Genomic DNA, 23,684 nt, shown 5'->3' with positions numbered 1-23,684 from the left:
TCAAGCCTTAAGCTCCTCCACCTCCTACACGGCCTGGTAAAAGCTTTAAAATATAGGCACCTTGAAATCACTTTGCTTTAACTATAGCTAATTACTAATAAATGCACTACTAATAAATTTAATATATTAAATTTAATGTATATAGTAAATTACATAAAATTTTTATACATAAAAAGGCTAAAAATTTTAACAATGTAAGGTAATCATTCTGTTAGATGGCCTCTTAGCTATCTGTCAAAATCAACAGAAAGGAGGAATTTTTTAAAGAAAAGCAAAGAAGATCTTGCAACCTTTTAAGAAGGCCAAAATTATTCTTAAGCAGCCAAGTTCACAAAATTAATATATCAACTTTTTGTTTTTGTTTTTATTTTCTTTAAGGAAAATATCTGCCACACAGACTGTAAATAAAAGCAGAAGAAAACAAAACAAAACAAAACAAAAAACCAAAAAAGGACATACTAGACAACTGCGATGTTTTTCTAACAGTACAGTTTTCTTACATTTTCTTCTTAAAAGGAAAGAGAAAAAAACTTATACTAAATGAAAATGACATGATCAGAAGAAACAAAGGGTCTCAATGAAATAAAAAAGAGATGAAATATATTCTTTAATAAGCAATTACGTTTATTGAAAGTGTCAAATTATACAAATGAATTCTTTTAAATAAATACGATTTCGAAAAATTAAACTAGGAAGTTTGGTACATGATAATATAACAGTCATAGAAGGTTCATTCTGACACAAAGACTAATCTGCACTTCATATTTCAAAGACAAAACAGTGTTTATAAAAACAAGGAAAAGAATCTTCAAAAGATGAGGTAAAATTATTCCCCAGAATACTTGGAGCCACTTCGGTTATTAGGTCATACCATTGTTTAGTCATCGGGAAATGTTACAGTTACGTTTTTTCCTCATGCAAGAGCATATTCCCATTAACTCTAATGAGAGGTGTGTGGATGCATCCAAGAGAGAACGTGTTCTTTGATTTTAAAATGAAATTCTCCTGCTGAATGGATTAAGCTAACATCCCTGAGGAATGTGCATCTGCATTTCCTTTTAGGTGAACCAGCTGTGTACTTCTTTATCTGACATTTATTGATAAAGCCAAAATAATGCATTTTCCCTCTTTATAAAGATTCTCATTATATTATCTGCATAGTTAAATATTACTCCTCGTTAGGTTTTTAGCTTTTCAGACATTACATTTCAATTGACAATATTTGATAGATATTTACCTAGAACTGTCTCGTTTTTCAGAAATTAAAACAACTATAATTAAATGCTTACCTTTTTGCCCAATACGCACATGCTCATTTTCAAAAAGCTCTAAGAATGTTAAAAGAAAATAAAATTATTAGACACAAATATGATCGGCCACACTTAGAACATTAGGTAGGTTTTTTCTGGTATCGATACTTTTAAAGCTGGATGGCTCTATAGAAAACAATAAGAATATCTTATATTTAGAAAATCTTTTTTCCAAGTTTGTTTAAAGTGTGTAGAAATTAAAAGGGAGCTGAAGAAAAATGTAAATTAATTTTCTCTTTGTTAAAATAAAACAGAAAATCTCATAAAACAAAAATGTTTCTGTCCATTCATCTTTTTTTCCAAAAGAAAAACACAAAACTTGTTGACAGCTTCATTTACAAAGAACTACTGCCACTCCAGACTACCATTAAACAATATCTAATAAAGGCCTTACTACTGTATAGGTAAAATCTCACTATATAAATGCCATTTTAAAAGATTATATATGGGGAGGATTACTTTTTTTAAGAAGTACCAATCATAATAGAAAAATAATTATAAACTAGACCATATTAAAATAAAAAACATCTGTTCATCAAAAAAACACCACTAAGAGATTGAAAAGGTAAGTCACAAAGTAGAAGAATATATTTACAAAATGTACATCTGGCAAAAGACTCATATCTAGAAAATACAAAGAACTCTTTGTAGAAAAAGACAGACAATTGTCAGGCACAAATAGGCAAAGGACTTGAACAGGTTCTTCACAAAAGAGGTGACAGAAATGATCAATAAACATGAAAACTTGCTCAATCACATTCGTCATCAGAGAAATGCAATTAAAACCATTATGAAACACACACCACAATAGCTAAAATGAATTCTAAATGCAAAAGATATGGAGTAAATAAACTTCTCATACAAAACTGATGGGAGTGTAAACTGGTACAACCACTTTGGAAAAATGGCAATATCTACTGTGAGGACAACGGAGTTAGTTTAGTCAGGCCCTCTCACCTCAAGTAATGTAAGAGTAGTGTTAGTGCGCATGTGCACCCATGTACCCCTTTGCTCACTGCCCTGTTGTGTAGCTTCGGTATAAAAGGCAGCAGCTCTGAACCACTGGCCAGCAGAGTTCGCATCGGAATAAAGCATGTCTATCCTGTTATCTGCCGCCAGAATCTTTTTTCAACTACCTGACTCAGGCCACCTGCACAGGATAGGGCAGAGGGATCTGTGATCTAGCCCGACATCTACTAACACTGAACACATACATACCCTATGATATTTAGTAATTCATTCTCAGGTATGTACCTTAATGCGTACATATGCACACTAAGAGACATGCACAAGAATATTCACAGCAGCACTATCGATAATAACAAAATAGTACAAACAACTCAAATGGCCATTAATAGTAGACTAGAAAAATAGTGGTATATTCATAGTGGATTAGAAAACAGCAATGAGAACGAATGATTTATAATTCTACACAACACTTTGAATCTTACAGATGACATTAAGCTAAAGAAGTACATACTGTACGGTTCTGTTTCTATAAAGTACAAAAATACGTAAAACTAACTTATCATGTTAGAAATCAGGAGAGCTGCTATTCAGGGGTGACAGAGTGTGGAAGTGTGCCTAAAGGGGCTTCTGGATGCTGGTAACATTCTGTTTCTTGATATGGTTGGGGATTACAAAAGTGTGTCAATGCTATAAAAATTAACCCATCTGTATACTTATGATTTGTGTACTTTTCAGTATGTATATTTCTGTAAAAGTTACTTAAAAATTAGAGAAAAAAGAACAAAAAAAGATTATGAACTATGAGGGGGACAACTTTCAGGTCTTTCCCCACCCCAGGGAAAATCTGTCGCTCAACTTCCTTTCTTCCTCCTCCCCACCTCCTCAGAATGGAGGAGCTGCTAATTGGATTAGTCAGATTCCACAACAGCAATGAGATAACCTTTTCTAATGAATGAGTTAACTGAGTTTTAAAGGTCATGAACTTACATATGACTGTGTCAGTAAGCAGAGACTAGGTCCCCAGGCAAATTGGTAGCGTCTTAGCACTTGATTATCTTCTAACAAGAATGCTCATGCTCAGGCACTTGGCATTTTTATCAAGCTTAGCACTTGATTATCTTCTAACAAGAATGCTCATGCTCAGGCACTTGGCATTTTTATCAAGTATGGCTCAGTGGCCTTCTGGTGTGAGGTATAAAAGGAGAGGGAGACTTGTCCTGGGCTAAGATTTTAACACAGTTTTCTAGAAAGTCTGTTTTGTGATGTCCAGCTTCAGCCTACCTAAATATAAAACAGTACTGTACTCCTATTTTCCATTCATTAATATTTCTTGTGTATACAGCTCTCTTAGGAAGTGGGGAAGGGGCGAAGATTGCTAGGATGAAGAGAGATGAATAGACCAGCACAGAATTTGAGTAATCCAAGTACATCTAAATGCAGACTAAATTACATCATTTAATTCTCAACAATGAATAATAGAAGTAGCCAGTTTTCTATTAACTGGAATACTTTAAAAATCTAATTGTGACATATAAAATTGCAACACTAGGCAAAATCAGAAGAATTTTCTTAATCAAAGAAAAATTAATGTATATTTGGCATATTTTCAGTATTGATAACTTTTTAGATGTAAAAATAATTTAAAATAAAGTTGTTTTTTACTAAATAAAATATTTGAACCACAGTACCCTTTTCTTTTAGTTTATTCTTTTCCTAATGTATCTGAAGTAATTAGTTGGTCAGATTTTATAATGACCAAGAAAAGGGTCTGGGATTTCTGCTAATATACAACCATTTTTTATCATTAAAGTATTCAAATATATTTATTCCAAAGACTGCATATAAAATAACAATACAGGTTCCTTTTAATTAGCTATGACTGCTGAGGCTTAGTAAAGAGACAAAAATCATCAGCCAATTCTTGCTCCCCAATAAAACTGGATGATACTATTGGATAATCCTTTATTATCAGAGCAGTAAAAAAAAAAAAAAGCAATATTCAAAAAGACTTCTTTACAGAATTCAATTATTCAATTATGTAAAAAGCAATAATTTTGCTTTCTAAATGCTATTTTCAAGCCTAAGAATAAGAATCCCAAAGAAGTTAGAACCAGAATATCCAGTCTATACTCTGATTTTGTGTTTCTCAGAGTACTCTGAGGACCGCAATGTTAATAGATGAATCTATATTAACAGATCTTGCCTGAAACAAAAGTTCTTTGGTAAAATGGTTTGGGAGATGCTAAGCTAAAACAGTCTACTTAAGACTTCTCATAGCCTTTAAGTAATACCCAAACCTTATCGGACAAGGTCCTCTTTTTCACAAGGCCCTTTATGAGTGCTCCATAGGGAGTGTGTGCCGATCAGAGAGGTGCCCGGAGAAGCCCAAGACCCGTGGAGACCACGCACCCTGCAGTGCCAGCGTGCGACCCAGCAGGTAGGCCTCGCCGCCGCTGCCCAACTCCATCCCCAGCCTGGCCAAGGGCATGCTGATCAGAGAGGTGCCCAGCCAGAGAAGCCCAAGATCTACAGAGAACACGTGCCCCGCAATGCCAGTATGCAACCCAGCAGGTAGGCCTTGACACCACTGCCTGACTCCATCCCCAGCCCGGCTGAATGGGCACTGACCAGAGAGGCACCTCCCCAGAGAGGCCCAAGACCCGAGGTAACCACACACTTGAGGCACTAGTGGGCAACTGAGCAGACACTGAGGCAGCTGTACCAAATTGGCAGCCCCAGCAGCATCCTAGCCAGACAATACTGTCGAACCAGTGGACCGTGAAATCCCCTGGCACAATGACTAAACATCAAAGGAAAGATACCAGAAATATGAAAAATCAAGAAAGTACAACTCTCAAGCTCTAGATCCTATAGAACAAGAAGCCCTTGAAATGTTTGACAAGGAATTTCAAGTGATAATTCTAAGGAAACTAAATGAGATACAAGGAAAGTCAGCTAGATAATACGATGAAACAAGGAAAAGTATACAGGACCTGAAAGAAGAAATGTACAAGGAAACCAATGCCCTGAAAAAGAATGTAGCAGAGCTTGCCGAGCTGAAGAATTCATTCAATGAAATAAAAAACACAACAGAGAGTTTAACCACCAAGCTAGAACAAGCAGAAGAGAGAACTTCTGACCTTGAAGATGGGCTGTTTGAAATAACACAGGCAGACAAAAAAAAAAAGAAAAAAGAATTAAAAACATTGAAGAAAATCTAAGAGAGATATCAGACAACCTTAAACACTCAAATATCCGAGTCATGGGTATTCCAGAAGGGGAGGAAAAAGGAGATTACATTGAAAACATATTCAACAAAATAGTGGCAGAAAACTTCCCAGGTATAGGAAAAGACACAGATCTTCAGATTCAGGAAGCTTAAAGATCCCCAAACATATTCAACCCAAAAAGATCTTCTCCAAGACATTTCATCACAAACCCTAAAAGCCAGAAAGGAATGGGATGATATATTCAAAATACTAAAAGACAGAGATTGACAGCCAAGAATACTCTACCCCGCAAGGCGATCCTTCCAAAATGAAGGGCAAGTAGTATATTTCTCAGACAAACAAAAACTGCAAGAGTTTACTACCACATGACTACCCTTATGAGAAATTCTCAAGGGAGTACTGGGTTTGGTACCTGAAAAACAACTAACCCTGCCATAAAAACTCAAGAAAAATCAAAACCCACTAGTAAAATTAAAATGCCAACAATGAAGAGAAAAAAAAAAGTTTATCGACAACCCAAGGAACCAACAAATACAGAAGACAAATAGTAAATCAGAAAGAAAGGAACTAAAGACACTTAAGACATCCAAACAAGAATCAATAAAATGCTAGGAGTAAATCAACACTTTTCAATAACAACTCTTAATGGAAAAGGCTTAAATTCCCCAACCAAAAGACACAGACTGGCTGACTGGATTAAAAAGCAGGACCTAACTATATGCTGCCTTCAAGAGACCCACCTCACCTATAAAGACTCACATAGACTAAGAATGAAAGGATGGAAAAAGATTTACCATGCAAACAGAAATGAAAAACGAGCTGGAGTAGCTATCCTTATATCTGATAAAATAGAGTTTAAACTAAAAACCATAAAAAGAGATAATGAGGGACACTACATAATGAGAAAAGGGTTGATCCATCAAGAAGACACAACAATCATAAATATATATGCACCCAATGTTAGAGCAGCCAGATTTATAAAGCAAACTCTATTAGAACTAAAGAAGGAAACAGACACTAATACCATAATAGCAGGGGACCTGAACACCCCACTGTCAATACTGGATAGATTATCTAGGCAAAGAATCAGCAGAGAAACAAAAGATCTAAACAATACTCTAGACCAATTGGACTTGGCAGATATCTACAGAACATTCCATCCAACAACCTCAGAATATTCATTCTTCTCATCAGCACATGGATCATTCTCCAGGATAGATCACATGTTAGGTCACAAAAAAAGTCTCAACAAATTTTAAAAAATTGAAATTATCCCATGTATTTTTTCAGACCACAATGGATTAAAATTAGAAATCAATAACAAATGAAATTCTGGAAACTATACAAACACATGGAAATTAAACAGCATTCTACTTAATGACATATGGATCCAAGAAGAAATTAAACAGGAAATCAAAAAATTTCTTGAAGCTAATGAAAACAATGATACATCATACCAAAACCTGTGGGACACTGCAAAAGCAATTCTAAGGGGGAAATTTATCGAATTACATGCTTACTTCAGAAGAATGGAAAGATGGCAAGTGAACAACCTAACACTTCACCTTAAAGAACTAGAAAAACATGAACAATCCAAATCCAAAGTTAGCAGATGGAAGGAAATCATTAAGATCAGAGCAGAACTTAATGATATTGAAACCCAAAAAACAATACAAAAGATCAATGATCAAAAAGTTGGTTTTTTGAAAAGATAAATAAAATTGACAAACCATTAGAGTGGCTAGCTAAAAAAAGAAGAGAGAAAATCCAAATAACAAAAATTAGAAATGAAAATGGTGATATTACAACTGATATATCTGAAATACAAGGAATCACTCGAGACTACTATAAACAACTATATGCCAACAAATTTGAAAATCTGGAGGAAATGGATAAATTTCTGGACACACAAAAACTACCAAAACTGAGCCAAGAAGACGTAGAAAATCTGAACAGACCAATAACAATAAAAGAGATTGAAGCTGTTATCAGAGGCTCCCAACAAAGAAAATCCCAGGACCAGATGGATTCACAGCAGAATTTTACCAAACATTCAAAGAGGAATTGACACCAATTCTCTGCAAACTATTCCAAAAGATTGAAACAGAGGCAATTCTCCCAAACTCATTCTATGAAGCAAACATCACTCTGATACCAAAACCAGGTAAAGATACAACAAAAACAGAAAACTACAGGCCAATATCCTTGATGAATATAGATGTAAAAATCCTCAATAAAATACTAACAGAATACAGCAACACATACGTAAAATTATACACCATGATCAAGTAGGATTCATCCCAGGCATGCAAGGTTGGTTCAACATACGCAAATCAATAAATGTGATACACCATATCAATAAAATCAAACACAAGGACCATATGATCATCTCTATAGATGCTAAAAAAGCATTTGATAAAATTCAACATTCATTCATGACAAAGACCCTCTGCAAGTTAGGTATAGATGGAAAGCATCTCAACATAATTAAAGCCATATATGATAAACCCACTGCCAATATCATCTTGAACAGGAGCTAGACAAGGATGCCCACTCTCCCCAATGCTATTCAATATAGTGTTGGAAGTACTAGCCAGAGCAATCAGAGAAGAGAAGGAAATAAAGGGCATCCAGATTGGAAAAGATGAAGTTGACATGATCCTATATATTGAACAGCCTAAAGCCTCTATAAAAAAACCTCTTGGAGTTGATAAATGATTTCACAAAGTAGCAGGATACAAAATCAAAACATAAAAATCAGTAGCATTTCTATTCTCCAATAGTGAACATGCAGAAAGAGAAATCAAGAAAGCTTGCCCATTTACAATAGCCACCAAAAAAATAAAATACTTAGGAATTGAGTTAACCAAGGATGTGAAAAATCTCTATAATGAGAACTACAAACTACTGCTGAAAGAAATTAAAGAGGACACAAAAAGATGGAAAGATATCCCATGCTCTTGGGTTGGAAGAATCAACATTGTGCAAATGTCCATACTACCCAAAGTGATATACAAATTCAATGCAATCCCCATCAAAATTCTAATAACATTTTCTCAGAAATAGAAAAAACTATCCAGACATTTATATGGAATAACAAAAGACCATGCATAGCCAAAGCAATTCTGAGCAAAAAAAAAATAAAGCTGGAGGCATAACGCTACCTGACTTTAAATTATACTACAAAGCTATAATAACCAATACAGCATGGTTCTGGAATAAAAACAGACACACTGATCAATGGAATAGAATAGAGAATCCAGAAATCAACCCACATACCTACAGCCATCTGATCTTTGACAAAGGCAGTAAGTTCACATGTTGGGGAAGAGACTGCCTCTTCAACAAATGGTGCTGGGATAACTGGATATCAATATGCAGGAGAATGAAACTAGACCCATACCTTTCACCATGTACTAAAATCAACTCAAAATGTATTAAAGAATTAAATATACACCCTGAAACAATAAAACTTCTCACAGAAAACACAGGAGAAACATTTCAGGAAGTAGGACTGGGCACAGACTTCATGAATAAAACCCCAAAAGCATGGGCAACCAAAGGAAAAATAAATGGGATTATATCAAATGAAAAAGCTTCTGCACAACAAAAGAAATAATTAACAGAGTTAGAAGACAACCAACAGAGTGGGAGAAAATATTTGCAAAATATACATCTGACAAAAGATTAATATCCAGAATGTACAAGGAACTGAAACAACTTTACAACAACAACAAAAAGTAATAAACCAATTAAAAAATGGGCAAAAGAACTAAATAGGCATGTCTCAAAGGAAGATATACAAATGGCCAACAGACATATGAAAAAATGCTCAACATCACTCAGCATTCGGGAAATACAAATCAAAACCACACTGAAATACCATCTCACTCCAGTTAGGATGGCTAATAACCAAAAGACTGTGAATGATAAATGCTGGAGAGGTTGTGGAGAAAAAGGAACTCTCATACATTGTTGGTGGGACTGCAAAGTGGTGCAGCCTCTATGAAAAACGGTACAGAAGATCCTCAAACAATTGCAGATAGATCTACCACATGACCCACCTATCCCACTGCTGGGAATATACCCAGAGGAATGGAAATCATCAAGTCGAAGGTATACCTGTTCCCCAATGTTCATCGCAGCACTCTATACAATAGCCAAGAGTTGGAACCAGCCCAAATGTCCATCATTAGATGAGTGGATACGGAAAATGTGGTACATCTACACAATGGAATACTACTCAGCTATAAAAAAGAATGAAATACTGCCATTTGCAACAACATGGATGGCCCTAGAGAGAATTATATTAAGTGAAACAAGTCAGGCACAGAAAGAGAAATATCACATGTTCTCACTTATTTGTGGGAACTAAAAATAAATACACAAACAACGGGGGGTGGGGCAGAGGGAAGAAGACACAACAATTACAATTCCTTGAAATTGATATGACAAGCAAACAGAAAGGACATTGTTGGGATAGAGGGGAAGAGGGAGGGAGGTTTTGGTAATGGACCACAATAATCAACCACATTGTATATTGACAAAATAAAATTAAATTAAAAAATAAAAATTAAATAAATAAATAAATAAATGCCCAAAAAAAAAAAAAAAAAAATGAGTGCTCCATAGAACATACTTCAGGAATTGCTGTGCCAACTAAAGATGCTTTTTTGTTTTAGAAATAACACGCTGTAGAAAATGTCTATTTAGCAGAACCCCCATCTAATAAGATTCATTATTATATATCTACAGACAATAACATCAGACATATGTCTCCCCCTTTATCATATACTTTATGAAAGAATGCTGATCCTGCTCACCCCGTTAACATCAGTCTTACAAATGGTTTCCATAGTAGACATAAATGTGTGTGCATTTAAAATAAATGCATGAGAGTTTGTAAGAATAATAGATATGCCTAATGCTTTTTTATTATTGTTAAATAAGAATTCTATAGTACAATGGTAAGGACTTCTCTCCTGACTTTTACATAAAATCTGATAAGTTAGTAAATGAGGAATGTGCTTCCAATATAATAATTGAAGAACACTAATGATAAAATATAGGTAAAACAGTCTTTAAAGATGAATAAGAAGAACACAGTTCCTTTACGTTTTACTTAAACTTAATCCTAAATATAAAACTTGCCTGTAACCAAACATAGGATTAGCAACGTTTTCAAATATTTAGTATTACATTTCCAATTTAAACAAAGCCATAGACAAAGACTTAAAAATAAAAATAACAGTGAATTCTAGGCAAAAGCAGTTATATATAACCCCGTTCTTCTTTCCAAGTAATACTGTTGCCTAGCTATTCTCAAGTCAAGCAAAAATCTAAGTACTATACTGCTAAAAACAATCTCATCAGATGACCACTAATTTAACCCAATTTTTAGCAGTCCTGCTTTGAAAAGTAGAGAGAGCAAAAATAATTGCATCAACTAGAGATTATCACTCTCTTCCAGGCATGCTTAGGTGTTTTTTCCTTGGCTCCAACTGCCCCTTATATATAATAATAGCAAATACCACACTGAATCTGTCACTTGCCATTGTATCTTCCTTAAGAGTAGAAATTATGTCATATATGTATGTATTCACCAGTCTCTGGTCCTTCTTCACCAGTCTGGACTCACATTTGTTACATTATGAATGAATCAAAGAAAAAAATCTATACTCTAGGATAAAGAAATACTGTATATTAAGTTTTCTAAAGCAACTATTATAAGATTTAGAATAATTTTAAACAATTCTTAAAGATTATTTCAATAGTGAAAAATACAGATATAATTCAAGGTAGTGTATTTCCATTCCTTTTCTTATAAATGACTATCACTGTCCATGAATGGAAGTGTATCTTATTCTATAAGCTATCTGATATCTTCCTATAAAATAAGAAAAGGCTATCAAATATCTAAGGTGGCAGGAGGGAGACAGCATAGTGTAGCAGACTTTGAAGGCAGACTGCTTAGTTTTGAATCCTGTCTCCACCACTTACTAGCTTTGTGACCTTCACAAGTTACTTAACATGTCCACTTCTTTAAAGTGGGGGTAATACATCTACCTCACATCATATAAGAAAATTTAAAACATAATGCAATACAACTACATGCCACCAGAATGACTAAAACAAAGAAGATGGAATGCACCAAGCATTAGAGAGGATATGCAGCAACTGTGACTCTTATACATTGTTGGTGGAAGTGTAAACTAGTGCTACAACTTTTGAGAACTCTTTGGCAGTTACCTACTAAAGCTGAACATATAACCCTAGGACCTAGAAACTGCATTCCCAGGTGTATAGTCAACAGGAGAGTATACATACAATGGTACAACAGTACTTCAAAAAGTTCACAGAAAAACTGAATTAAAATATAATATGAGTCCTTCCATGAACTTTTTGAAGACCCTTTGTATGTTCACCAAGACGTGTACTAGAATATTCTTAGTAACCTTATTTGTAATAGCTCCAAAAGTGAAACTTCCCAAATACTCATCAACAGTAAAATGGATAGATAAAAGTGTGATATATGCACATAGTGGAACACTGTAAAGCAAGAAAACGATCTAAAACAATATAGAACAATATGGCTGAATTTCACATAAATAACGCTGAAGTCAAATGCCAAAGAGACACACTATATGCTTCATTTGTATGAAGTTCAAGAATTGAGAAAACTAACCTATGCTGCTAGAAATCAGAATAGTGGTTGTCTTTGAATTAGGGGACAAAGATTAAAAAGGGGTAGAAAGGGAGCGTCTGTCTATTGTTTCAGGTGGTATTTTGATAGTTGTATTCAATTTGTAAAAATTCATTGAGCTGTCCTCCTGATACATGTACATTTCTATATGCATTACATATTAATAAAGTTTTTTTTTTTTTTAATTTTATTTTGTCGATATACATTGTAGCTGATTATTGCTCCCCATCACCAAAACCTCTCTCCCTTCTCCCTCCCCCCTCCCCCCCAACAATGTCCTTTCTGTTTGCTTGTCGTATCAACTTCAAATAATTGTGGTTGTTATATCTTCTTCCCCCCCCCCCCCCGGTTTTTGTGTGTGTGTGATAAAGTTTTTTAAAGTAATAATACATACCTTCTAGAGTTGCTGAGAGGTTAAAATGAGATAATATACATGTAACACATAGTATGTGCTCAATAACCATTTATTATTATATAGTAATAATAATAGTAATTATTATATAATGTTACTATTAAAATAGTAATAACAAATAGCATTATTCTATAGAGGAAGAAATAAGTCCAAAAAACATATAGTGACTTGCCCAGCTGATATAGCTAGCCAGTGCCAGAGGAAAGACTAGAACAGTCCCCTAACCTCTGTTTAGTATTATTTCCCACTACAACATAGGTATCCTATAATCTAAGTCAATTTTTACTTCCTCTTTATTATAGCTAAATACCAATTTGGTCTTTTTATGAAAAGTACATTCAATTTGTGCATAAAAAGAGAAAAGTTAGGAAAACTGTCTGGATGATCAAGGTTTAAAAGACACTATTTTTAAAGACTAAATCTACTTGATTTAGATGACAGTGTTCACTTAACTTGGTGATACTAAAATAAAAACAGATAGTGATGGCCAGGAAAGGGAAACATGAGTGTTGCCAATGAAGATTCTGACAACAAAATAACTTATATATGTCTAATGACTTTCAAAATTATTTTAAAGATCTCCAAATAAAAAGACAAAATCTAGTCAAACTGATAATTACAACATACAGGATTCTTTTAAATAATTAACAGTAACCAAGAAAAGGCAAAAGCTTGCTTAGTTTGAAGATATAAAAAAGTTACTAGATTAACTTGGAAATAGCACAATAAACCTTAAACCTATTCTCATTTATCATTTATTATTAATTATATACATACGGGAGAAATACTAACCAGGAGGCACTTGTGTAGAATCATCTATACCCAGTTGTCCTGTATTTAAGCCAAGTTCTACAAAGCATTCTTTCTGAAAAATAACATACATAGAATTAACATACATTTCAGACTTTGCTGCACATTATTAAAAGATCTTCTTCACCTAAACATCAGCTTAAGTAAAAACCAAAATGTAAAATAAATCTTTGTTTCGTTCAAATATCTAAAAAAGAAAAGCATATTACTAGACAACTAAATAATAATGTATTAGTCCAAAATTAAGGAGCATAACAACCATGATTCTTTTTACTACAGATATTACTATATAATATTTATTATTTTCATGTGAAATAAGCCTGAATAGCAAAGATATAAGCATTTAAGAAAAATTTACATATATAATGGGAAAAGAAAGTAAATAAATTTTTCTCCAAATGCAGAGTGTTAGTAATATTTTTCTTCCCTCTAATTTTTCCTACCTAAGTTTTCCCTTTAATTTTAATGGCTTTTGATCAACATGAGTGCTGCCATTGTTTAAAAATAACTTTTTAAAAAATTGTTCTTGATTTTGCCTTTTTAGGTAATAAGACTAATCAGTAAAGTAAGGAATGATAATTATCCTTTTGAGTAAAGAACTACTAACACTCAAACCTTTCCTGAAACAAATACACTCTCTCTCTCTCATACACAGTATATATAGTACTTATCAATTTTATCTGCTAAAATAATTGTCTAAAATTACCAATATGATTTATGATCCTGTATCTGTGCTTTCTATGGTACTATAATTTACTCAGCTCTTAATCAACTAAACACTGCAAACATCCAGAACAAATTGATTTTTAAGTAAAATTGTACTACCATGCACTCTGCTAAAATAAAGTTAAATTGGATTTACTCTCCAGACTTCCTCTACTTATCTAGTAATGTTTAGGGAAAGTAATCATGTTTGTCTGGTGTTTTTTAAATATATAAAAACCTCATATTATTCACATTATTTTTATTCCATATGTAATTAAATATTTCTATTAATATTTGGCTCAGTGTTTTGTTACTATTCTAATTGCTAAAACCATACTTCCTTTCCGTAAAAAAAAAAATGGAATTAGTTTTAATCCTTCCTAATTATCTGTTATTATTTAAGCTAATGAATTACAAATGTCCCTAACAAGACAGTTCAACCATTACACCCACATACACACATTTCATTTTCATATTGATTTTAAGTACTACCATTATATTTCAGTTTTTAACTAAACTTGATTTTATCTACACTTTAAAAAGCACTACAACTTATGTTACAAATTTCTAATGACTAAAGAGGCAAAAATTTAGTTTTATTGTTCCATTTTCAATCACCATTTTCCGTTTTTTTAGGAAGCTCTTCCTTCATTGAAATCATCAGACTGATAATGATGACGTTATTTCATTTTTTAAAATAACCTTGATTTTCATACTAAAGAAGGGATTTAGGCCCAATAACCACTTCAATATTAGATTCTGTAATCAAACTGGAGAGTTTTACGTAGCTTAGACATATTAAGGAGCATAAATAGAATTCTGAACATCCATTTTCTACATCACTGTTCTGGACTACTTTTCACTCAACATCAGCAAATGTGGGCCCTAATCTCTGATTTCAAAACTCATCCCAGTTATCATGCCTTCCAGGAAGCCTACCTTGGTATTCCAGGCTTATACAAGCAACTTTCTAAGCACATATATTATTATTTATCAACCTCTGTCCAAGCACATAACCACATTATAATGAAAATGTCTTTTTACTATCCATCTCTCCACTAGCCTGCTGCTCTTGCAAGACAAGAACTATCTCTCATACACATTTGCACCCCCTAGTACTTAGCATAGAGACTGACAGCAGAGGAGTTCAATAAATACTGAACCACTCTACTGAGCTCTAGTTCCAACCTGCTGCCTCAACATGACTGAATTAGTAAACAGGATTTAGTCACTTCACTTGAATTAATAAATCTCAGTTTTAAAAAATTTCCCTTTAGTATGGATGAGCCTACATAACATTGTGACTAGGTTTAAGGGCTGTTCATTCTAGCATCACAGGACTCACTGAGCCACACCAAGTTCAGTATTCATACAGATAGACCAGGGTCACAGATAAACCATGCATCTTGGAGTAAGAATAAATATATCACCAGGTCACGTGATACAGGGGAGGCAGGGAAAACTATCCCTAATAACTCTAGAAAAGAAGGACTAACCATACTCTTAGAGTGTACAGCCACAATTCCTTGAAAATTAGCCACAGGCTTTTGGTACTCCAATAGCTAAGAATGCATTCACTCCAGCTTAAGATACTTTCAAACAGAGATTATTAGTCCCATGCAATAGGGACTAATAGGGGCTTGAGTCCTATGCTCAAGCTTTTCCTAAATTATCCTTTCCTTGCTATTTACCTAGTAAACTCGTTCAAGACCTAGTTCAAATGGAAGTAGCTCTGAGAAGACTTCCTACCACCTCCAGAAGAATCTGCCACTTCCCCTTCAGTACAGTCACAGCACTTTGTACAAACCTTTAACAATAGAATCTAACATTTTTTAAAAATTACTTTCTAAAAATTAATATTTATCAGAGTTGAAATAGTAATGGTTAATAGATACTGTTCAGTGTTCCAAGTACTGCCTACATGCTTTATATATTGTATTAGTTTCCTTGGACTGTCATAAAGAAAAACCCACAAACTAAGTTGCTTTAACAATAGAAATTTATTCTCATAGTTCTGGAGGCTAGAAGTCCAAAATCAAGGCATTAGTAGGGCTTGCTCTTCCTGAAGTCTCCAGGGGAGATATTGTTCCATGCCCTTCTCTTAGCTTCTGGTGTTGCCAGCATTCCTTGGTGTTTCTTGGCTTGTAGATGCATCACTCTAATCTCTGCCTCCGTTGTCATATGTGTGTCCCTGTGTGTCTCTCTTCTGTGTCTCTTCTCCTCTTCTTATAAGGACACCAGTCATACTAGATTTTAGAGCCCTCCCTACTTCATTAAGCCCTCATCTTAATTGCAGCGGCAAAGACCCTATTTCTAAATAAGGTCACATTCACAGGTACTGGAGGTTCAGACTTCAACATATCTTTTGGGGCAAACACAATTCAACCCACACCATATATCGTAACTTATTTGATATGCACAACACTTATATATCTTTATTATCCCTATTTTACAGATGAGAAAACTAAGGCTCAAAGATGACAAATAACTTGCTCAGCATCACACAGCCAATAAGTGGCAGAGCCAGAATTTAAACCCAGGTTGGTTGGCTTCAGAGTGTCATCAGTTAACCATCATGTGATGCTGCCTCTGCATGCAGCAAATAGTGTAAGGAGTCAGATCAACTAAAAGACTTACACCACCACCACCAAGTTATATATGCTACTCCCCAGCATACCCTCACACACACAATCATAATTGGCCCACTACCCAGGGACAATCACTTTCAGCTTTTTTTTCTGGTATTTATTATTATTTCCAAGTAATAAGTGTACAGTGCTATTTTTAACTACCAGTTTCAGATATCATACATTGATTTTATATGGCAAATGAAGATTTTAGCTCATGGACAGTCTCTTTCCCTCCCTCCATTCTTCCAATATAATTATATATCAATTCTTGATGAAATCTGCATTATAAGAGTCTGCATTATTATGACTATGTAAATTTTATTCACTGGTGAGCCATGTAGTATTGAAAAGTGTTTCCTTTCTTATATTTTTTTTCACACAAGTAAACCATTTTTTCACTTCTACAGTTTTCTCTAATCATTTGCCTCTTCCTACACCCTTTAACAACTCTGAAAAGAACCTCTTCTGTATAATTTTACATGTGCTCAAGCCTGTGAGATCATCTATACTTTTGGTGTTTTTCTTGCAAGCATCCCTCCCGAAACCTTCCAATCTTGTGCTCCAGAGTCGGATTGTTGTGCTCCAGTTCTGTTGCACAACCTTTGACCTGGAACTTTACTCTCATTTCTGAAAAGAATCCTTCTCTTTGGTTGGAATCCTGTATTCTGGGTCCCATATTTTGCTGTTTATGACCTTGTTTGAAGCACTTCTACCAAGAGCTCCCTGAATAAGAGTAAATGTTTTAGATCATGTACATCATACATCTGCAAATGTCTATTCCACCTTCACATCTGTCTGACTCTTGGTTACATACAACATTCTAGGTTTGAAATCATATTTTTAAAGTCATTACTTCAAAATCTCTGGCTTACAATATTGCTGTTGAGAAGTCAGATGCCACTCTGATTCCTAACACTTTGCATACACCCTGTTTTTCTTCTGTAAAAAGTTTTCAGTCTTCTCTTTTTCAGGTGCCTGGATGTGAATTCTCTTTCATTCATGTAACTAGGTACTTGGTGGGTCTTTTCATACTGGAGATCCGTATCTTTCAGGTCTTGGATTAAAATTAAAATTACATTGCCTCTGTTTTCTCTTTCTGGAACTCTTACTAGTTAGATATTAGTTTTCCTGGATTAATCTTCTAACTTAAAATATCTTTTTCCTCCCATTTTTCATTTCCTTCACTTTTTGCTTTCTTCTCTATCTTCTGATAAAGATTTCCTCAGCTTTATTTTCAAGGCTACTACGGATCTTTTTTTTTTCTTTTCATATCATATTCTTGATCCGAAAGCTCTTTTTAATTCACTGTTTTGTTTTGATAAAATTCTGTTCTTGTTTCATGAGTAATATCTTCTCTTACTCTGAGAATATGATGGTACTTCAAAAAGTTCATGGAAAGATTCATATCATCTTTCAATTCTATTTTACCACGAATTTTTTTGAAGTACCCTTGTACTATTTCTTTAAAGTTTTCTTTTGGGAAGAAATGGTTAACATGTCCACGTAAGATAATCTTGGGTTCACCTTCGGCCAGCACTGTTGCTCTAAAAATGTACTAGATCACAAGAAAATACTAAGAGGAATGCCAACTATATTACTAAGCAATGTTATTTATTGAAAAAATATTGACAGTTGACTGGTAAACTACATCTAAAATGGAGGACTGTAGGTGGACTGTAAAAAACTATCGGAAAACACAGGCCTTATTTGCTTTGTGTGGCGCCCCTTGAGAGGATCTGGAAGCTGTGTTCATGTATTATAAGAAATGCTACCTATTGTGTTTAGGACTTCCCTATATTGTGCCCATGTAACCTTGTCACTTCCAATCGCTACATTCCTTTTGGGGCTAGGAAGTAGCATCTGGATGGTTGTAAGGACTTCCAGTGATGATCTACCTGATAGTGGCATTTTGGTGCACTGACATGCTATGTTTTCTGTCCTGTATCATTCTACGAATCTAAGTGAACCTGGTGCCAGGTCATAGTCTATGGTATCCTGTGAATATGAATGTAAATCCAAACCTGAAACATCTATTAGTGGTCATTCCCTAAATAGGCTACTTCTTGTTTTATGTTTTTTGGTTTGTTTTTGTTTTGCTTTAGTTTTATCTCTGCCTTTCAAATTGGAAGAGTTTAAATGTCTGGAGATATTAGTTTGGTCATTCATATTTAGAAATGAAGCAATAAAAACTGACTGAAAACTCCACCTGCAAGGATTGGGTGTAGAGTGTGGTGGGCTTCACTGTGGGGCAGTTTTATAGCCAGCAAGCTGTCTTTTTTGTAAGGTTTCTCCAAATCCCTGTTAGACATTTCTCCAGTATTCTAGAGTTGGTAGAAAGTAGGGAAGTCATAGTGGTGGTGGTAGGGACAGGAGTATTAGTGTCACCATTCAGCAGACTTTCACTTAAGCCCTCTGTTTTCAATATGTCATACCTGATCTGTGTCTGAGGGCTCCGAATGCACAGCCTTTTGAATTCTGTATTTCTAGTGAATACACCTCTGGTCTCCTGTGAGGTAGGAAGAATCATCTGACTATGCATGGTGGTGAGAATCTGGGGGTCTAACTCCTCCTGATACAGACTTTCACATAATCTCCATGTGCAGCTCTATGGCTCACTACAGCCTTTGATGACATGTGTTGTCTCCAATTCTGGAGACTTGCCGAGGTTCTATGGAGATAACCATCTTGCCTCTTGTATCAGTGTCTAGTCAGGAAATAGAAACCATGCCAGAAATGTCAAGAGGGAAGAATAGAAGTAGCAAATGCAGAAAACAACCAACTTCTAGGCTGAAGAAGAGTGAACAAAGAAGGAACTAAGAACTCAGAAAAGGGTCCTTCTAGTCTATAAGTCTTAGATTTGGACCTCTCTGTAGAGGGAGTGGCTGCCACAGGAACATGCAGATCAGGGATGGTGGGAAATCTTGCTGAAGGGAGCAGGCTGGAGCTACCAGGCCCCCTGAAGGCTGATTTGCTGGTACTTGCACCTAGGACAGAAATGAAGCCCCCTCCTCCTGTTACGGCCTTGTAGTGTCCCTCCACAACTTTCTATAGACAATGCCTAACAGGCCAGCTGGCAAAGGAGAAATGTTTATGAGTCCAGTTCTAGTACAGTAAAGCAGAGCAAAAAAAGGTGAATTCAGGGCTGAAAGATAATAATCTGATTTCCAGCATACTTTTCATCCATACCTCCCATCTTCTAGAGGCATTTAGGTTTGACTGTTTCCCCCAGTGTTTGAGGTATTTATCACCAGCTCTCTATCTTAACACATTAAAGCTCAGAGTTGTAAGTGGTCTCCTAGTTCCACCAAAGACAGTATTTACATTTCTGTGCTTCTCATTGCTTTGGAGTGATTAACAAGAGAACAAAGAGTGATAATTTCTTAACTCCACCATCAGGAAATCTCTCCCACCTTTCATTTAAAATGAGCTTTCTCACTAAAATCTGATGGTCTCCAGAAAAAGACTGTCTCTAATTCATTCTTATCTTCCCTGCCTTCCTCAGTGCCTCACCGTGTTACTAGCTCCATAAAGCTTGATTAAAGAAAATACTTCCTTAAAAATAATTTTATAAAACCCATAATTTGTTTCAAGCAGTTTCATAACCATACATCAGACACCTGAATCCCAACAAGCTGTCTCATAAATCTGTTGTTTAATAAAATGAAGAATAAGCAAAGTCATTTATAGGTCAACACAAGCTCATTTTTAGTCCTACCAGCAAAGCAGCTTTCTCTCTATATATACATATTTGCAATAAAAAAGAAATGTTGCTTTATTAATTTGTTTGATGAGTAGATTACCCTATTGCTTCAGATACGTGCTGCACTAAAACATTTTTCTAATGGTTGTCTTCTAAAATATATTAATTTATTTTTAAATGTCTGTACTTACCAATTCAGGGATGTCTTTTACTCTCAGAGGAACTTGGATTAAACCCAAATGAGTCCTGAAACTAAGAGAATCACCATTTTCATAATTTGGGTTGCGAAGATTAATTAATACCTTTAAAAACAAATCCAACAAAATCAGTTAGTTTCTTTATAGGATGTTTACAGTTAGAAAATTGGCAGTGATATTCCTGATGTATCACCACAAAATTTAAAACTACTTGGGGTTATGAATATACTTTAATTAAATTCTAAAATAGTATATGATATGTTAAAATATAATAGCATAAACATACTTCTAATTAGAATGGTTTTAATATTCCAACTAATGATCTAATATGTAAAACTCTAAAGGTTAAGAATTTAATTTGAAATAAAAACTTTTTGATGGTTAGAAAAAATAAAATTGCTTGATTATACTATTTTACCAGGGAAGGTAATAGAAAAAAAAAAAATTTGCTTGATTGCAATATTTATTAGGGAAAATTTTAGAACCAACTCTAACACTTTTAAAACAGAAACTGACAAGATTTTTAGAAAGATGGCTGAGTAACACTGAAGGGTATCTCTTTTAAACCAAACCCATAAGGAAAAAAATTTTTTCAGAAGCAGAGCTAACAAAAAAGACCATTTATATAATTTTCAAAAATAAGCAGCTAAAAATATCTTAATAATCTAAAAATCTCACTTCTATATGTATGAACATGGAATACGATTCTAAGGAAATAATTAAATATTTTTGCAAAGTAGTGCAGAAAGAATGTTAATGAAGTACTGTTTATAATGAAAAAATATGAAACAACTTAAATATCCTATTACAGGGAATTACTTAAATAAATTATGGTCAATTCATATAATAAAATACAATGTAATATGCCTCAGTTAATATAGATAATGACACAGAAAATGTTCACAATATATTATTAGTTTAAAAAGTATAGTAACAATAGTGGTTATTGCTGTGTGATGGTATTGTGGGTAATCTTTGTTTAAAATTTTATTCTTATGTATTTTTCTTATTTTTGTAACAATTACCATGTATTTTTCTGAAAAAAATAATAATGATTTTAAAAAATATTTTAATTGAAACTCTGAAAGAAATCATCAAGAATCCAGTGGAGAAGATTATGATGACAGATACACTCTTGTATCTGAGGAAGGCATAGTCATTTCTTTCACATTACTCCTTCACTAATATATGTATATTTATCCAACAGAACGTACCTCAAGAAAATCCTTAGGTGCATAAACAGGTCTGAAATGGCTTAAATCTACAATAAGATAGATTCACACAAAATCTGAGTTAATATATTATATGAAGTGTTATTAATAACAAATGTTAATGATTCTTTCATATGTTGCTGTGCACATAGATTAATTCAAACATTTGCTGAGTATCAATTATTTGTCACACATTGTGTTAAGTATTGGGAACACAAAAATGAAAAGACAGCCTTGACAGCTCTCCCTTTGACAGCCTAGATGACATATTCTAAAAGAAATTAAATGTCTCCTATTCATAAATTATAATAAATTATGTATAACTGAATTGACAAAACAAAATCAATGTAATGTTAAGGTTCTATATGAGAATTCTCAAAGTACTTAGAATACAAACAATGCATTCTTAGTGAATTCCTCTAGTTGTCTTTAACTGCTCTCCATTTGGACTCCAATAACACACTGCTTCCCCCATGCCAGCATTTATTGCTTGCGTAATCCTCCACATTTTTTTTTTTTTAGCAGTGGTAAAGGAGGGGAGGAGAGGGGTTATGAACATGTCCATCTATACAATTACAGGCATCTATTTTTCATAGTAAATAGACTTGCTATTCATTATATGTTTATAAAATCAACTAGGTTTTAAATATTAAAATAACTAAAATAAATTCTTAAAAACATTTTAAAGTCTTGAAACTTATTTTTTACTATTTAACCTATTTTTAACATCTCAATGTAATTAAATTTGCAAAATATTTTTACCTTAATTAAAAGACAAGAGTCACAGGAATCCACTGAATAAATTTAATTTACTCCTTTATAAAAATGTTTTAAAATGCTGCTTTAATAAAGGGTAAATGATTTAAATATCCTCAGAATAATGGAGAACATAGACCAACTCTAGGAATTCATAAACTGTAAACAGAAGTTTAAACAAACAAAACGAATGATAAGAAATTAGTGGGAAAGGAAAGTTTCTGTCCTTCCAAAAGGATTACTAATTATGTCACTTTGGATCCATACTAAAGATGGCAATTCTTTTCCCAATACTACATTTTGAAAAAAGTTCTTCATATACCTGGCTCATCGGTTCCCATTTCATTCCATTTATTGAGAAGTTCTTTCTGTTCTCCAACTGGCCTCTAAAAAAGGGAATTTTTACATTATTTCATTTTTTGAGGTTTAGCAATGCAGCTAAAAAAACAACAATCAATAACTTGTTTAAGTAAGTCATGATAACATAAGAAAAAATAATTTCATTAAACATGGAGAACTTTTTATGGAATTACACTTAAATTATTATCATTTAACTATTACATCTAGTCTCAATGGCTCATTGAGAATACGGTGCTAATGAGTCCAAGAAAAGAAGGTAAATAATCTGTACTGGCCAGTAAATTTCACAAAGAAAACCTGCTCCTCAGCCACATACTACATCTCTTACCCCATCCAGCAATCTCAGAAATGCATCACAAGGGGGACTGGCCAAGAGAGTGTGACTGTGAGTCAGTAGCATCATCTTCCTACATGAAAGACAGTATATTACACAATACTACACATGTAGACAGTTTTTCATATAAATTTATCCTTTGTTTTACACCATTCTTCTGGGGCCTTCAGTGAATTGTCCTTGGATCCTATTCAATGTATATCCACTATATCCTGTCCAACAGCAGGGAATGAATAGCAGGTGGGAAGAATGAAGGGAAACTTGTTCTCTCAGACTTAAGGACTCTAGGATATCCCTCAAATGTCTTTTCGCTCCTTTCCCATCTCTCTCCCATCAAAGCCCGGAGTGACAAATAAA

The 23,684-nt window shown here is 34.1% G+C and overlaps 1 protein-coding gene across 2 annotated transcripts in view; it reads right to left on the bottom strand.

The window, feature by feature from the left end:
• The window catches only part of TBC1D19 (TBC1 domain family member 19), a 154,081-nt gene that overhangs the window by 76,777 nt on the left and 53,620 nt on the right, over window positions 1–23,684 (bottom strand). For both annotated transcript variants that reach the window (XM_063108149.1, XM_063108150.1), the window contains exons 6-10: window positions 22,956–23,019; window positions 21,881–21,927; window positions 20,661–20,771; window positions 13,417–13,489; window positions 1,290–1,328 (exon numbers count right to left, since the gene is read on the bottom strand). In XM_063108149.1, the coding sequence (XP_062964219.1) occupies window positions 1,290–1,328; window positions 13,417–13,489; window positions 20,661–20,771; window positions 21,881–21,927; window positions 22,956–23,019 (334 nt within the window). The remainder of the gene's footprint in view (window positions 1–1,289; window positions 1,329–13,416; window positions 13,490–20,660; window positions 20,772–21,880; window positions 21,928–22,955; window positions 23,020–23,684) is intronic.

The sequence above is a fragment of the Cynocephalus volans genome, chromosome 9 (assembly GCF_027409185.1).
Source record: "Cynocephalus volans isolate mCynVol1 chromosome 9, mCynVol1.pri, whole genome shotgun sequence".
NCBI lineage: Eukaryota > Metazoa > Chordata > Mammalia > Dermoptera > Cynocephalidae > Cynocephalus > Cynocephalus volans.
This window is presented reverse-complemented; position numbering and strand designations above follow the sequence as displayed.